Raw genomic sequence first — 14,706 nt, 5'->3', positions numbered from 1 at the left:
GGCTCTGCTGCCTAGTCCTGTACGACAGTCGCGTTAAAAGGCCCGCATGCGGCGTGTCACCATGCGACAGGTCGCTCTGGAGGAGGGTTTACCAAGACGCATCTCTCCCACAAAAGGCAGCGATCATCCCACGCTATTCACGACTCATACAACGCAGCCATCCGCATCTGTACGTATCCCCACGCGGTTACAGGCTCGTACTTCTTCGGCTTCTCTTCATCCCAACAACCTGGCAACGCATCGATAACTGTATCCATATTCGGTGTCGCGAACACGGGGATTGAGTAGCGATCTGGTACTACTATCTCCCTGTCGTTCCGTTTGCCGTCTTCAGTGACATTTTGAAGGACCGGAGGTAGACCAACACGATGCACACTGCTTGTCCAACGATCGTTGCTCCATCTCGCCATGAGATCTCCGATGTTGACCAACACAGTGTCCTCGATGGGCTCTGCAGCACGGAAAGTACCTGGGTTCGCAGGTTCCTGTACTTCAAGTCCTCCAACGTTGTCCTGGAATAGTAAAGTGAGCGTGCCAAAGTCGGAATGCGCGTTGATCCTGCTGCGCTCATTGTTGCGTAGCTGTTCGGCGTCGATAGAGGGGTAGTGAAGAAGCCGGAGTTGAAAGAGCGACTGCGAATGGGTCGGAGAGAGGCCTGGTGCTGGAACGTTGAGGGCAATGGAGAGAGCGTCGAGGATGCTGTGGACTAGACTGGCGCACTCGACAAAGTACTTCTCCATGAATGCGCGAAAGCCCAGAAGCTTATCTTCTGGAAGCCAGATATTTGGCTGAGCCTCATCTTTCACGTTTCCAGACTCGAAGGACTCTTTATAATCAGGCGTCTGCCTCTCATTAGCTTAGACCATGGAGAGCGAAGATGAATGCAACTAACCTCCCTCAGCTTGTTCAGCTCATTAATATCATAAACCCCTTGACTAACCTTCTCCACTCCGGGCGCCGAGTATCCACGATGATGACTGCCACCCGGCGGATGCGGAGCCAGCATCTTGGTCTCAAGCGGTAGATCGAAGAACTTCTTTGACCAAGCAAAGCACTCCTCCACCAGATCCTTCCTCACGCCATGGTTCTTTAGGTAGACAAAGCCCATACTACGGAATGCATCGTCGATCTCCTTGGCGATCTTCTCCTGATCCCCTGCTTTACCGTGCAGGAACGCGCCGAAGTCGACGATAGGTATGCCGCTCATCTCGTCGATGGCAAGGATTAGAAAGTGAGGTGTGGTTGTGATGGAGAAATGAACAGAGGAAGAGGCAGGCGCTGACTCGCGGGTTGCTTCTATTTTGGGTAGATAGGTAGGAACGGCAAGCACGCAGTAGTACAGCGGCGGGGTCAGGTCATCGACAATGCGGGGTACGTTCAGTTGTCGCGAGATGCAGTAACGGATCAGCGTGCGTCAGCGCAATGCGTCTGAATTGTGAGGTGTTTCTCGATACATGCTTCTCCTATAGGATGCATAGAGTAAAACTGCGGCGAAGACTGTTGCCAAGCACGTGATGCTTCCTCGAAGCTATCATCGAGAACAGGCCAACACCAACCTTAGAATGCTATGCATACCAGATGTCCCATGTCCTACCCTTCGTCCTAGAATGCTTTGGTGATCCACCCGCCCCATGACCATGCTACCATACCCAATGCCCTGTGGTTCCACCGCAAGTCCTTTTGCCATCAAGAATCATACACGCCCGCTTCCCATGGAAGCTTACGACTCTCCGAACATGTCTGCCACGCCTGCCAATCCGGGGCTAGTACCTCGGACTATAGTCGGCTGTTGGTCCACACTCATGTACTGCTCCATCATGACAGTCCTGGCCTTGGTCTTCGTCGATCTCTGTATTTTGCCTTGCTCGTGAATACTGACACCCTTGATGCTACTCATGAGATCTAGTACGATGCTGCGCTGCATACGTTCGTCCGACCTGTTCGCTCCACGGAGCTTTGCAAGACGGCGGTCGACGCGATACTGGTCACCCATGCCGGGTAGAGACAAGATGATCGAGCGCGGTATCTCCTCGTCCAGGTGAATGATGCCGGCGATGAGTGAGGCGAGCTCTTTCTGGCAGTCCACAAAGTATGGCTCATGGAGGGACGTAATGGCCGATTTGAGGATGTCATTGCAGAAGTAGTCCCGAATGGGTGACTTCTCCTTGAACCGTGGGAGCAGGGTGCGCAATACGCGGACCATGGTGACAACGGACCTAGTATCGCGATAACGTATTGTTGAGTTGCAGAAGAGGAGGATAGGCTCGAGGACGGCAGGCGTTGAGAGAATGAAGTCGCACATGGGCGGTGCGTTGGCTTCTTTTCGACTGTGTTCATCGTGACGGGCAAATTCTGTGATCAGGTCAGCTTTTAGTCATCAAACACGATTAGGAGACTCGGTACTAGAACCGATACCCGCACGCAGATAGAAGTCGCGAAAGGAACACCACCAAGCACGATAAATAATAGACGACTTACCCTGTCTCGAATCGAGCAGGACAGCCACAAGCGAAACCGCAGCATATGTGAGCTGTCGTAATATGCTCTCAGTCTTCATCTCGTCCGTCAAGTTGTCGTTCTGCCCCGAATCCGCCACCTGTCGGGCGACCTCGTTCCATTCTCCGGAGATTTTTCGATCCAGCTCTCTGAATAGCCCCTGTATCATGGGTGGCAGGAAATGTGGTCGTAGACGCGCTGGGCAACCTTCAATGAGATGGGTGGATACGGTTAGTAAGACAGATAGATGATGCGCAGTCAGAGCGCCTGCGTGGCCAAACAGGGCTTGACTCAACGGGCCTGGCAGATCTTCTATCCCATAGAAGAAGTCTCGAAATCGCGTTAACGAGTAGAGGATGTAGTACGAGCTCTCCCTGATCTGCCTTACAGTGCCTCGTACCGTCGATGCAAACCCCTCAAACGTCGACTTGGAGCCACTAACTCTTGCAAAGAAATCGTCTCGGCTCTCTGTCGATATGCCCGCTTGCCAAAACCGATCAGTCAGTACTCTCCGAATAACCTGCTGTAGTTCTACTGGCAAGTGTGACCAGTTGGCGTCGATATCGTTGAATGCTTGTGCATGGCTCACGAGCTGGAGAAGGTTTGGGAGCAGCACTGGTATGGCCTCTGCCCAGAGTAGCGCAGCAGTCTCGTACGCAGCAGTGCCATCGCGAAGCTTTTCCGTCGATGCTGCCAGTAATGTCTTAGTAAGTCGTAGTGGCAGTTGTTGAGAACGGTCAAGAATTGAGGCCTGCAACGCCTGGCCATCACTAGGCAATTGTTGGTCAGACCAGTCCTGAATGCCGCGGAAGTTGTTCGCAGACAGAAACTCGGGTAATTGGCCCATTCCCAATACGCCACAGAAGGACTGGAATGAAGAGATGGCTTGGGTGAACTCATCGTTGCGCCAAGCATCCTTGACACGGTTGAGCATCTGTCTCATGCGCTCCTCTTGCGTGGCGCGCTCTAATGTTGTACATCTATGTATGATGATGAAAAGGAAAGCGGAGTACGCCATACGTTGGCGTTCGTCAGTCGTAGGATCATTAATCATCTCATTGACCTTGGCCTCTAGTTGCTCGTAGACGTTCATAAAGTCGTCAGCGAATTTCATCGCTAGTTTCTGCATCTCAAGACTGCATATGCGCTCGAGGTCTTTCACAGCATCGGAGTACTGTGGATAATTCGTGTCATCGGCTAGCCGTACTGTAAGCATATACTCCAAGAAGGTAAGAGCGAATCCTGGACGGTCGCCAAGGGCTTTTGTTGAGAGAGTTGCCATCAAAGATATTATCTTTCTCGCAACTTCAGGATCTTCGAAATGCGCTTGCAGGATTTGCCTGCCCCACTGCTCGAGCGAGTCTTCCAGGGTATTCCGCGTCCGCTCATCATCTTGCGCGTTTTCGCCTTGCCCTTGCTGCCACTTCATGTACCCCTTGAGTGCAGCTTCGATGACAGTGACCTGCGCATCGACCTGAAGGACTTGTGGAGAGTTCTTTGTGAAGTTTTGGCGCTGGAAAGCAGGCTGATCATGGTACAGGTTCTGGAGCATGTTTGTCGCCTGAGCAAGGATATGCGCCATTGCCTCTACTGGTGTCTTGCGAACCAGGACTTCGATCACGTCTGCGCAGAAGCGCCGATAGTTGCCTAGAAAAGCATGACGTTCCGGTACTGTATCAATGTCTTCGTTGAGAAATTGTAACGTAACGTCTTCGATATCTTCGGGTAACGATTCGTATCGAATGAGTCGGGCGCAGCACGTCTCAAGTAGCCCGCCAACCATGGAATTGACGACATCAGAGTCTCGCACGATGCTAGATCGTAACAGCTTGGTCCAACAATGGAGAACGGGTATGGAGACGACGAGACTCGGGTTGCGCATGATATCGTATAGGAAACCGAATATGCCGGTTAGGTCGCTGCCATCTGGTATCGATTGGGGCTTTTGCTCGATGAATAGTCCGAGGCTGTTGGCCAACTGTCATCATTAGCACGGTGCGACAAGCCTGAAGGATAAGAAAGGGCCTTACTTCTGAGAGTCTCTTGCAGAGCATGTATTTCTGATCATCTATGTCATTCACATCCATATCCGTGAGCGTCCAGTTGTATACTTCTCGCAGGAGTGAAACACTGCCAGGTGTGAACATGGGGCATACAAGCTCCACAAACTCGTCGTCGTGCAGGTGGGTTCGGTTGTAGATCGCTTGGAGGGTCTCGACGGCGGCCTGTTCGTGTTAGCAGCTGTCCATGTGAGTGGATGTAAAGAGTCGACATACAATCTGCATCTCTACGGCTGGGGTAGCCAGCGCCTTGCAGACGGCCTCGATGACCTGTGTTGCAGCGATAGCCTTGGGCATAATCCACGGCATGGCCGCCTTGAGGGCCTGCATAGACTTGATAGCGCTTGTCTTCACAGCTTCCTGGTTCTGGTAGTCCTGCCCCAAACACCAGCCCAAGTTGTCGCATAGCCTCTTCAGCCATCCTTCGTCTCCACACCGCACATCCAGACTCTTCTCGCGTGTAGGGAGCTGGTCTTGTATGACGGCAAGCGGTGTGAAAATCTCGACACAGGCGCGACCCAGGTCGCTACCTCGGAGGCCTGCCGTAGGGTCTTCGCGATTGAAGACTTCCTCAGAAAGCGTTTCCAGGACGTATAGCACGACAGCCTGGTGGTGCAGAGAACTTGTCCAGAGCGAGACCAGCAGTTCGTCCATATCCAGCCACTCGGCGCCCCAACTGCGCTTCGCGATTTCCGTCCATAGCTGCGCAACCTTGTTCCTGAGGAATGCGGCATCGTCTTCGGACACGTTTTGGGCGAGCTCGATCGCATAGCCTCGTAACGCTGTGCCTTGGTCCTCTGTGAAGTCCTCCCAGCTGTATTTTATCGAGTGCTCCAGCATAGTGAGGCCATAGTAGCGGAGGGGCGCGGGTTGCGAGCGGTCGAGTGCGAGCGTGTGACCATGTGAAGGCGCTTCCGGGTGCCGTTTCGCTTGCTCGAGGTATTCGGTTGCCTGTCGGCGGGTATCATTCGTTGACGAGGTTGCGTATATGGCCTGCAGCGCTTCTAATATCTGTGAGAGGTCTGAGTCGCCGCTGCCGTTGGACTGTCGGTGTTGCGCTCCACCGCCGCCATTCGTTTGCGGGGCCTGGTCTGCCCCAACGTTCATCGTGCAGAGGGCGTCTCTAGCCTCGGTATATAAAGACGTGAGGTCAGGTGAGTCTGGCGCGAACTGCACGGGGATATTGTAGCAATGTCGTGTGCGTCGTGTTCTGGATTTCGAAGATTCGGGCGGAAGTTGCTGAAAGCGGAAGACGTAGAGGGCAAGGATCGTGGGTAAGGAAGCTTTGGCGCCCGGTGTCTGGGACTGACCAGAGAAGATGGCGGTGTAGCGAGCAAGCCCAGATTCATTGACTCACAGGCCGGGACGTGGTACGCTTTATTTCGAGGGTCCAGCAAGGCAGTCGAGGCCTCTATTCACGTCGCACGTTCCACAGACGCGTTTTGCAGGCTGCAGTCCCAAAGGCACGTCACGTCGACGCGATGTCAGCTGCTTTGCCGCCAGAACTAGGCTCGTCGCTTCCGAACTAGTCTATATCCAATACATGTATCGCTATATACAAAATCATAAGTCTATCGTAAATGCTCCCCGAACACCTTGACGAGTACATAAAGTCGTCCAACGCTCATGTTTGCCCAAATGAATCATATGCACAAGAACTGCTGACTGCGTGACCTGAGCATCGCATGATATTGCATCACCGTGCATCGATTGGTCAAACCCCACCACACCAAACCCCGACATCATCAACTTTGCGACATTACATGACAGCGCAAGTCTGCTTTTGGCATTGCTGGAGGTATCCCTCATCTTCTTCCGTGCCTAGCGCGCTTCCCGGCTTTCGCACGACGCCTTTGACAGTCATGACCTGGTCACCTTCCGCGTGCCACCACCGCAGCGTCTGCTGCAGCGCGCCGTCGGTCTCCTCGGATGTGATGGTCCACTTGCCACCGCTGACCTCGACATTGGTTTGTCCTGACGGAAAGTGGAACTCAGGCAGGTAGCAGACCGTAGGGAAATCTTCCGATGTCGAGCTTGGCGCAGAGAGGGCAAGCTTGAAAGTGCAGTTCTTGAGGTCGAACCCGTACGACGAAATGTCCCCATGGACGGCAACGGGGGTGGGGCGGATGAAGGCCTCTGCTGCTCGCAGACCCCGAACGTCGTCGTCATCTTTCTTTGAGCTCATTCGTTCTGCGGTAATGGTCTTCTGCAGGTTGGAAGGGTTAATGCCAAGGGTATCGGTCGACTGTGCTCTCGAGAACGTGGGCGAATTCTTATCTAGCGACGCGCGGGAGTCGGCTGGCGAGAAGGGGCCTGCAGGAACCGCCTTGTCGTCTACTGAGTAGATGGAGAGATCCTCTCCGTTCCAAAGGTCGCCCCAGTAATGGCAGTTCTGGTCTTTGTCAGCCGTGTCCAATCCTAGACAGAATGCAAACATACATTTGCAACATAGGTCCACAGGGCGAAGCCGTTAGCTTTGCTATCTTCAAGCGCGAAGTGATTGGCATCCAAGGCAGCTATCTGACTGCTGTAGTTACCTGTCTTGTACGCATACTTGTCGTCCATATCATATGGGATACCGATCTCGGTGAAGATACAGGGGTGGACACCCGTGTACTCTGTACCTTCGTCTCGGATCGCCTTGAGCTGGTGGGAGAAGCAGTTTCTGATGGCATTCTCGCCAATCTTTATGGCGAATGCTGGCGTCAAATACTTTCCTCGCAATACACCAAATACGTCAACGTTCCATACGCGGTTCCTGTGTGATATTAGATGAGATGAGGTGAGAGCAGTGTTCTGGAACATACCACTTCTTTGTGATAAGAGTGATGCCATCGTAGAAATGGGGCGAGAAGATCATATTGGGATCATCGTCTTCTGTTCCCTTGACCTTTGGCGGTATCTCCAACACTGGCGGCTGGAAGAACATCAAGGAGTCCGGGAATATGGACTTGACCATCTTGCTGTACGCCCTGTAGTGCGGCAGCCAGTAGTGGTTTGTGAAGTACTCGTAGTCAATCTTGGCCCCATTTTTGGGATCAATTCCGAAGTAGTCCTTCTTCAAGACCGTGTCAGTCGCCGGGTCCCAGACACCGTGTTGCGCCCACAAGCATTCGCCCAACTTCCACCCTGGGTCGCGTTTCCAGCCGTATTTGGTGTCGTCGTAATCTTTCGATAGCCATGCCATAGTGCCCTCGGGGTCCACTAATGCCGAGCCACTCTTGTATGGTCCCAATCCGCCAAATTCCCAAGTCGAGATCTCGCAAGCTCTACCCGATCCGGTAAGTATCGCCTGCCAAGCCGTCGGTGAGGTGCCCTTCTGGAGTTTCTGTTCGCTCGGGATCTGGGTGATATCCTGGTAGCTGATGAGGCCTCTGTTGGGCTCGTTCATGCTTTCCCACCCAACGATCGGGTCGTGCCACAAGTCGCCTGCTTTGTGTATCCGCTTCGCAAGATGCTCGCATGCCCCGATGTAGTGATCTTCCAGATAGTCCTGGATGTTCTTTCCATCTATGATGGCCTTGGGCGCGAAGTCCCTACCACCAAAGAACAGCGTCCACATAACCTGACATACTAATCGTGTGTAGTTGGTGGTCCAGATCATCTTAGGGAAGGTTGCAGGGTCGGGGTATGTGTTGTGCACGAGGGCGGCTTCGGTGACGGCGAAGTTCTCGGGGTCCAGCCCACAAGCATAGAGAGTCCACATGGGCGCGCCAGAACCTCCAGAGAATCGTGACCACTATGCGATGCATTAGAGAAGGAGTAACTGAATCTATTGGAATGCTACCTACGACATCCTGGTGAGGATCCATGAAGATGTAGAACCCATATTCTTTCGCCTTTCGTAGGAGAGCAATGGTGTGGTCTATCCACTCCTCGTCGTACTTGCCCGGACCCGCGTGCTCTATGGCTTCCCACGTGAAGACATAGCGGATGGTGTTGTAGCCCCAACTACGTAATCGCGAGAAGTGTGTCGCGGAGTCTTCTAGCGAAAAGGGTCTGTTTACAAAGGAGACACTGTCGCCGTCGAAGAAGTTGTCTGGAATGTGTGACGGCTGATCTGGCTTCGCAGGAAACTTGGCGTCGGCCGCACAGTTGATACCGTGCAGGGTGACTTCGCGGTTCTGGGGGTCTCGGAATATGCGTCCGTCGATACGCAGCCGAATGGGAGACATTACTGGTGGCAGGCGTGTGGAGGGTTACGAGGAGAGTGAATGAGAGGAACAGGAAAAGGTCCGCAAGGCGGGTGCGAAGAGGAGCTATGAGGTATGCGCCTGTCTAGTCCTGATGGCGTAGCGGCGGCGTTCACGGGCATGCATCTGGGCATGTCGTAATCCATGCCTGCCCGCATTAGCGTCCTGGGGGTCGCGGGGGTCAGTGCGTCCCGGCTATCATGCGGCTGGTCGCTGAGGACAAGTTGCAATTGCTCGACAGTGAAAGGCCAAATAAAGGCACGACCCGCTCTTTCCATGAACTGACCGTCGCACCTGCCGTTGCTTCTCTGCGCGGACTATACTCCTGCTTGCTCAACATCCAACCTACCGTCACTCATTCATAGCACTCTCGACCGCATCCCGCCATGATACTCCGACTATCCTCCATTGCCCTCGGGCTCCTCCCGCTCGCCAGCGCACTCTCCGCTTCGGACATACCCACGGATACTCCCGTGTCGCAGCTCATCAAGGACGCCAGCGTCCAACTCGCTACCGGCAACACCCAAGACGCCCTTCTCTACTTCGACATCGCCATCACCCGCGACCCGCGCAACTACCTCACCTACTTCAGGCGCGGCGCCGCTTACCTGCAAATCGGCCGAACGGCGCAGGCCCAGCATGACTTCGACAAGGTGCTGGAACTGAAGCCTGGCTTCGAGGGCGCATTAGTGCAGAGGGCCAAGATCCGCGCCAGGAAGGCCGACTGGGCGGCAGCGCGCAAAGACTACGAGGCTGCCGGCAAGACCGATGCCATCGCGGAGCTGGAAGAAGCGCAGGGCGCTGCCATCATGGCGCAGGAGGCGGCAGAGAAGCGCGACTGGGACGCGTGTATCTCGAATGCTGGAACTGCCATCTTAGTCGCGGGAGGAGCATACGACGTCCGCAAGACAAGAGCGAGGTGTCGCTTTGAGAAGGGCGAGGTCGCCGAGGGCATCAGCGACCTGCAGCATCTCCTCCAGATCAACAAAGGCGATATCCAACCCCATCTCCAGAGCTCCGCAATGGCCTTCTACTCCCTAGGCGAAACCGACAAGGGACTCAAGCACATCGCGCAATGTCTTCAGTCAGACCCAGACTCCAAGGTCTGCATGAAGCTACGGAGGAGGGAAAAGAACCTCGACAAGGACATTCAAAAGGTGCGCAAGTTCTTCGAGAAGCGCCAGTTCGCCACCGCCTCGAAACTCCTCATCGACCGCGGCGAGGAGGAACCGGGTCTGTTGAAGGAGGTCAAGCAAGACTTCAAGGACTACACCGAACAAGGCTACATCTACGCCAACTCACCTCAAGGTCTCTACCAAACCCTCGTGGAGATGACCTGCGAAGCCTACGTCGAGATGAACAACCTAAAGAAGGGCACACCGTACTGTACCGAAGCCCTACAACTCAACCCCGACTCGTTGCACGCCCTCCTTCACAAGGCTCAATTCCAGCTCGACGCCGACGAATTCGAAGACTGCGTCCGGACCCTAGAGCACGCGAAAGAGCACCACCAGAACCAGAAGCTCGACGAGTTACACCACAAAGCGCAGACACTGCTCAAGCGCTCAAAGACAAAGGACTACTACAAGGTGCTCGGCGTAACGCGCGACGCAGACGAGCGCGAGATCAAGAAGGCATACCGCAAGCTCACCAAGATGTACCACCCCGACAAGGCCTCGGCCAACAACATGACACCCGAGGATGCGCAGAAGAAGATGTCCCAAGTCAACGAAGCCTACGAAGTCCTCTCCGACCCCGAACTCAAGGAACGTTTCGACCGCGGTGACGACCCCAACAGCAACGAGCAGCAACAAGGTAATCCCTTCCAAGGCTCACCCTTCGGCGGTCAGCAGTTCATGTTCAGACAAGGTGGAGGTGGTGGCTTCCCTGGTGGTGGCGGTAGCTTCAAGTTCCAGCAGGGCGGCGGCGGCTTTCCGGGTGGTTTCCCCGGTGGCTTTGGCTTCTAGACTATTGCTATTGCTTACTTATATGACTTGGAGTTTGGGAGCATACACAGTGGGTCAGTCATTCACATGGGTAGAAGATTCTGGCGTTTTCCACTGTATGATATCGTTGCTTCGGCTGTATTGAGAAATGAATTATGGTAGCTAGTAAGTGAGAAGATAACTCTTTCCCGCTATTTTTTTGCCCTTCTCGTCCTTGAGTCATTTCGAGCAGTCTTCTCTTTTTCACTGCCGTTTCTGTTCAATCTCCATACCGTGGCCACTACGAACAGGCTCATTTCCTTTGAGTTGTCCTCAAACAGACTGTACCGTGGAGGTATTCGATACGCTGTACGTTGTCGGAAGTTAACGTATCGCTCAGCGAATACCTCCAGGCTGTAATGTAAGGCCACTTCACTTGCTCTCGTATGACTTAGGATCCGCAATCCATGGCCTTGGGACGGAGCTGTCGGCTGCGCCTCGCTGCTCAATGAACTTGCGAATTAGGTCGTTGGCGAAATCAGCGCACGTATGCTTGGTCAAGTCTTCAAGTCCTTTCCATGATGGTAGCGCATTGAAGACCCAAAAGTCTACAAACAAGCGTCGGGCAGGTGATCCGGCAGGGGTACCAGCGTAGATGATCTGTATCGCTGGATTTCCAGGTAATTTTTTGGAAGTTTGGCTGCGTCGGATTATAGCGGCGACGACGCTGTTCTGGAAGGTAACGTCCATAATCCGTTCTCCCAAGACATAAAGACTCGCGAGGTGCCTATAAGATTGATCGTTATCAAGATGCATGACCCTTCCCGTGTACAACCACCCGCAGTATCCTTCGAAAATGGCAGGATCCACGTCAGACATGTCGATGGGCTTTGTAGGATCTGTGCGCCATGCTGATTTCAGTGCGTTTTTGAAGAACTCGGAGCTCTTGCCCAAGGCTGTGGCGTGAACATGCAGCAGAGTCTCCGGGTTGTTGCCGACGTGGATGGGTACGATGTCGCCTCTCAAGTTGGGTGTCTCAATGTCGTCTCCAGCCTCTGTCAGGGCAATCATGGCGGTGTCTGGAGTGGGGGCGGGAATCTTCACTTCGGGCGTTTTCGATTTGTCTACTCATGGTATCAGCTATTAGAGACATAGGTCGCTTCGAACTTACTTACAGCTACGACTTGAGCCGATGTCGAAAAGAAGAGTTAACGGACGAACGAGAAATTGTTGAAGGTGTACACTTTTAGAACTAAGTGAGAGAACATGTCTTCGACTTCGCGCTAACGATCTCTCACTCACCAATGTGCAGCTACATGCTGTTAGTGCCAGGTGAACGAGACCCCGGTATTCCAATTCGATCCATTTTTGACAGAACAGGCGGCTATGTATGTGTAAAACCTCGCTTCTCGCACAAACCGCACTCAGTTTAGCTTCCCAGGTGAGGATGTTACACATTACCCTGGAGGTATTCACACTTGTCTTTGTTGATTTTTACTAGACCAAAGGACTATGTATACTTTATAGTACATCATCACTTGTAGCGTGTTCTGGATGCAAGGGATGTAGTCTCCTACATACCCCAGAATGCATCAAGCACGTCCACCTCCTCCTGGACTGAAGGGTCAGTCTTGTTGGAAAGCTCATCCTCGCTGGGTGATCCATCCTCGTCGGAGGAAGAGTCATCTTCGCTGGAAGATGCTTCCTCGCTGGAAAGCTCTTCCCCGCTAGAAGGCTCCTCCTTGATGAAGGGCTCATCTATCATAGAAGGCTCTTCCTTGATGTGAGCTTCATCCCCAACGTAAGGCTCGTTCCTAACGAAAGGTTCCTCCTCAGCGGGCTCATCCTTGATGAAAGGCTCAAAGATCGCCTCGTCGCCCCTGTCTTCCGGTATCTCGCTCTTGATCACGACACCCTTGTTGTAATAGGAACTTCGTTGCGAGATCCATGGCCTAGCCTGAGAAGCATCCGGGAGCCCCCGCCTGTCTAACAGTGCCGGTAAGAGGTCATCCAGAAAAGGTTTGTTCTCTGGCGCTCGAAGTCTCGTCTTCGTTACCCAAGAGGATTCCATGTTGAAAGCCCACAGATCCACCAGGAGACGTATCACCGGGGCTTTCCTCGGAGCGCCCTCGTAGATGATTCCGATAGCTTGCAGATCAGGTACTTTGTAGCGCAGGGGCTTTTGACTCAGTCGCGCAGTGATATGGCGGTAGATTATGGCGTCGACGACATCGTTCTGGAATGTGCGGTCGATCAACTTTTCTCCCAAGACGTACATCCGAGCAAGGTAACTGAATCCATTGTGATTGTCTAGTTTCGCGTCAAGGACTCGAGTATATAGCCATTGACAGTATATTTCGAAATCATGAGGCTTTTCGTCGGACAGATCGATGAACCTGCAGAGGTACACGTACGGAGTCAGTGAATGTCTCATATGTATGTATTTCGTGAAGCGAGATCTTACCTGTGAGATAAAATCGACTCGTGACTAATGGCTTTTCTGAAGTATTCGGAGCTGCTACTGATGAGATCCTTGTGTACGTCGACGATTTGGAGGCCGACTTTGACTGCGATAGTCTCGCCCGAGACACTAAAGACGTTAGATGCCTGTTTTTTTGAGAAGACATAGGCGTCGATTCACTTCGGTAGCTTGATGGTAAATGCAGCTGGTTCACATGAGTCTGGGAAAGCCATTTTGCTGTAGGCTTCCCGCTCCTTGTTAGTAGGCGTAAGTACCCGAGGCACGCAACAGCAATGAAGTGGTTAGTCAAGGAGGTCAGTGGTTTGCAAGTATTGGTTCGAAAGTGAACCCAAATTGCGACAGAACAGGCATAAAGCACGGACGCTGCAGCCTCAGCCAATCCTCAACGGTACGTAGTGAAAGTGAGTGTGAATTTGTCTCAATGAGGAAAGCGCGCCTTTCTCTCATATTACCCACGAATTCTTCCGCCCTCGGCACCATATAAGTCCAGTATCCCGCCCTCTTCCATCCCGAGGTCGATACGCTTCTTCAGCCCTCTCAATATCTCGACCCTTTAGGATGTCCGTTCCAGTCTCTCCACCGTCTCCACTTCTGCGTCTTCCTCGCGAACTGCGCGATCAGATATACACTTACACTTTCGACGATGCGGAGCCCTTTGTGAAAAATCGAGCTGCAATCACGACATCAAGCAAAATCGCGCTCTTCCACGACCTCCCAGCCTTGTGTCAAGCCAACCGCCAACTATTCAACGAGGCCACGCCAATTTTCCTGGCTCAAAACCTGTTTTCATGGAACACTCAAGAGTCGAAGCAGCTCCTAGACCTGTTTTCTCATCTGCCTAAAGATGCAGCATCCAAGCGCGTCAAGCATATCTCAATATATAACTGGACCGAGCAAGGCACTCCCGCGCACCTGGAATTGATTTCCAAATTCACCCAGCTCGAATTCGTCGAAATCATCTTCAGTTTCCCCAGCATTGAAGACGGCGTGCGCATGGAGAGATTCGACTACACCAACGAGCAAGAGTGTTATCTGGAAACCGGCTTGCACTACGATCTCCCCGAAGGACGCAGCCTCGAAGAAGAAAAGGCAAGTCTTGCGCAAGACGTGGAGACGTTTGTCGCGCAGTATGGTCTCGATCGCATCATCGATATGCCCAAGCTCGACGGCATGCAGTTCCAATTTGCAACGAATCAGGGTGAAGAGGATGCTTTTGGCGGCAACCAAGAGTATAGACATCGCTTGTGCAATCCATTGTGGAGGTGGGCGACGAAAAAGATGGAGGAGAAATGGGGAGCTGATAAGTTTTTCGTCACAACTACGATGCCGGAGGACTATCATCATGTGAACAGGCCGTATGTTGGGTGGTGAGCTTACTTGGACCCCAAGGTCTGCGAAACTAATCGCACTCCGCGTCGTAAAAGTATCGGATATCTCGCCACTCTTCACGAACTCAAACTTTTTGCAGCTGATTGTCATACCCGTCTGAGTTGGGCTCGACGGCTGCATTCCACTCGGCGCCTTCAAGGACCTATGTATCTGAAGATAAA

The 14,706-nt window shown here is 53.0% G+C and overlaps 5 protein-coding genes across 5 annotated transcripts; 2 read left to right on the top strand and 3 right to left on the bottom strand.

The window, feature by feature from the left end:
• Positions 1-137: 137 nt before the first annotated feature.
• Positions 138-5,663, bottom strand: J4E88_001535 (uncharacterized protein; the record flags this gene model as incomplete). Its single annotated transcript, XM_049395204.1, has 6 exons — positions 138-842; positions 893-1,296; positions 1,771-2,352; positions 2,479-4,474; positions 4,527-4,721; positions 4,773-5,663. 6 exons carry the CDS (start codon positions 5,661-5,663, stop codon positions 138-140), a joined length of 4,773 nt encoding a protein of 1,590 aa, XP_049259068.1.
• A 652-nt stretch (positions 5,664-6,315) lies between these two features.
• On the bottom strand, positions 6,316-8,731 carry EGC1 (endo-1,4-beta-glucanase; the record flags this gene model as incomplete). Its single annotated transcript, XM_049395203.1, has 4 exons — positions 6,316-6,948; positions 6,996-7,314; positions 7,364-8,295; positions 8,348-8,731. The coding sequence occupies 4 exons, from the start codon at positions 8,729-8,731 to the stop codon at positions 6,316-6,318; spliced, it is 2,268 nt and encodes a 755-aa protein (XP_049259067.1).
• Positions 8,732-9,135: 404 nt separating this feature from the next.
• J4E88_001533 (uncharacterized protein) lies at positions 9,136-10,716 on the top strand (the record flags this gene model as incomplete). The annotated part of the gene is made up of 1 exon (XM_049395202.1): positions 9,136-10,716. One exon carries the CDS (start codon positions 9,136-9,138, stop codon positions 10,714-10,716), a length of 1,581 nt encoding a protein of 526 aa, XP_049259066.1.
• Positions 10,717-11,106: 390 nt separating this feature from the next.
• On the bottom strand, positions 11,107-13,368 carry J4E88_001532 (uncharacterized protein; the record flags this gene model as incomplete). The annotated part of the gene is made up of 4 exons (XM_049395201.1): positions 11,107-11,798; positions 12,256-12,965; positions 13,139-13,264; positions 13,316-13,368. The coding sequence occupies 4 exons, from the start codon at positions 13,366-13,368 to the stop codon at positions 11,107-11,109; spliced, it is 1,581 nt and encodes a 526-aa protein (XP_049259065.1).
• A 346-nt stretch (positions 13,369-13,714) lies between these two features.
• J4E88_001531 (uncharacterized protein) lies at positions 13,715-14,527 on the top strand (the record flags this gene model as incomplete). Its single annotated transcript, XM_049395200.1, has 1 exon — positions 13,715-14,527. The coding sequence occupies one exon, from the start codon at positions 13,715-13,717 to the stop codon at positions 14,525-14,527; it is 813 nt and encodes a 270-aa protein (XP_049259064.1).
• Positions 14,528-14,706: the final 179 nt, after the last annotated feature.

Source organism: Alternaria novae-zelandiae (assembly GCF_023758075.1).
Source record: "Alternaria novae-zelandiae strain BMP 2774 chromosome Unknown scaffold_2, whole genome shotgun sequence".
In the NCBI taxonomy this organism is placed as follows: Eukaryota; Fungi; Ascomycota; class Dothideomycetes; order Pleosporales; family Pleosporaceae; genus Alternaria; species Alternaria novae-zelandiae.
The sequence above is the reverse complement of the archived record's forward strand: the minus strand, read 5'-3'. Positions and strand labels throughout refer to the sequence as shown.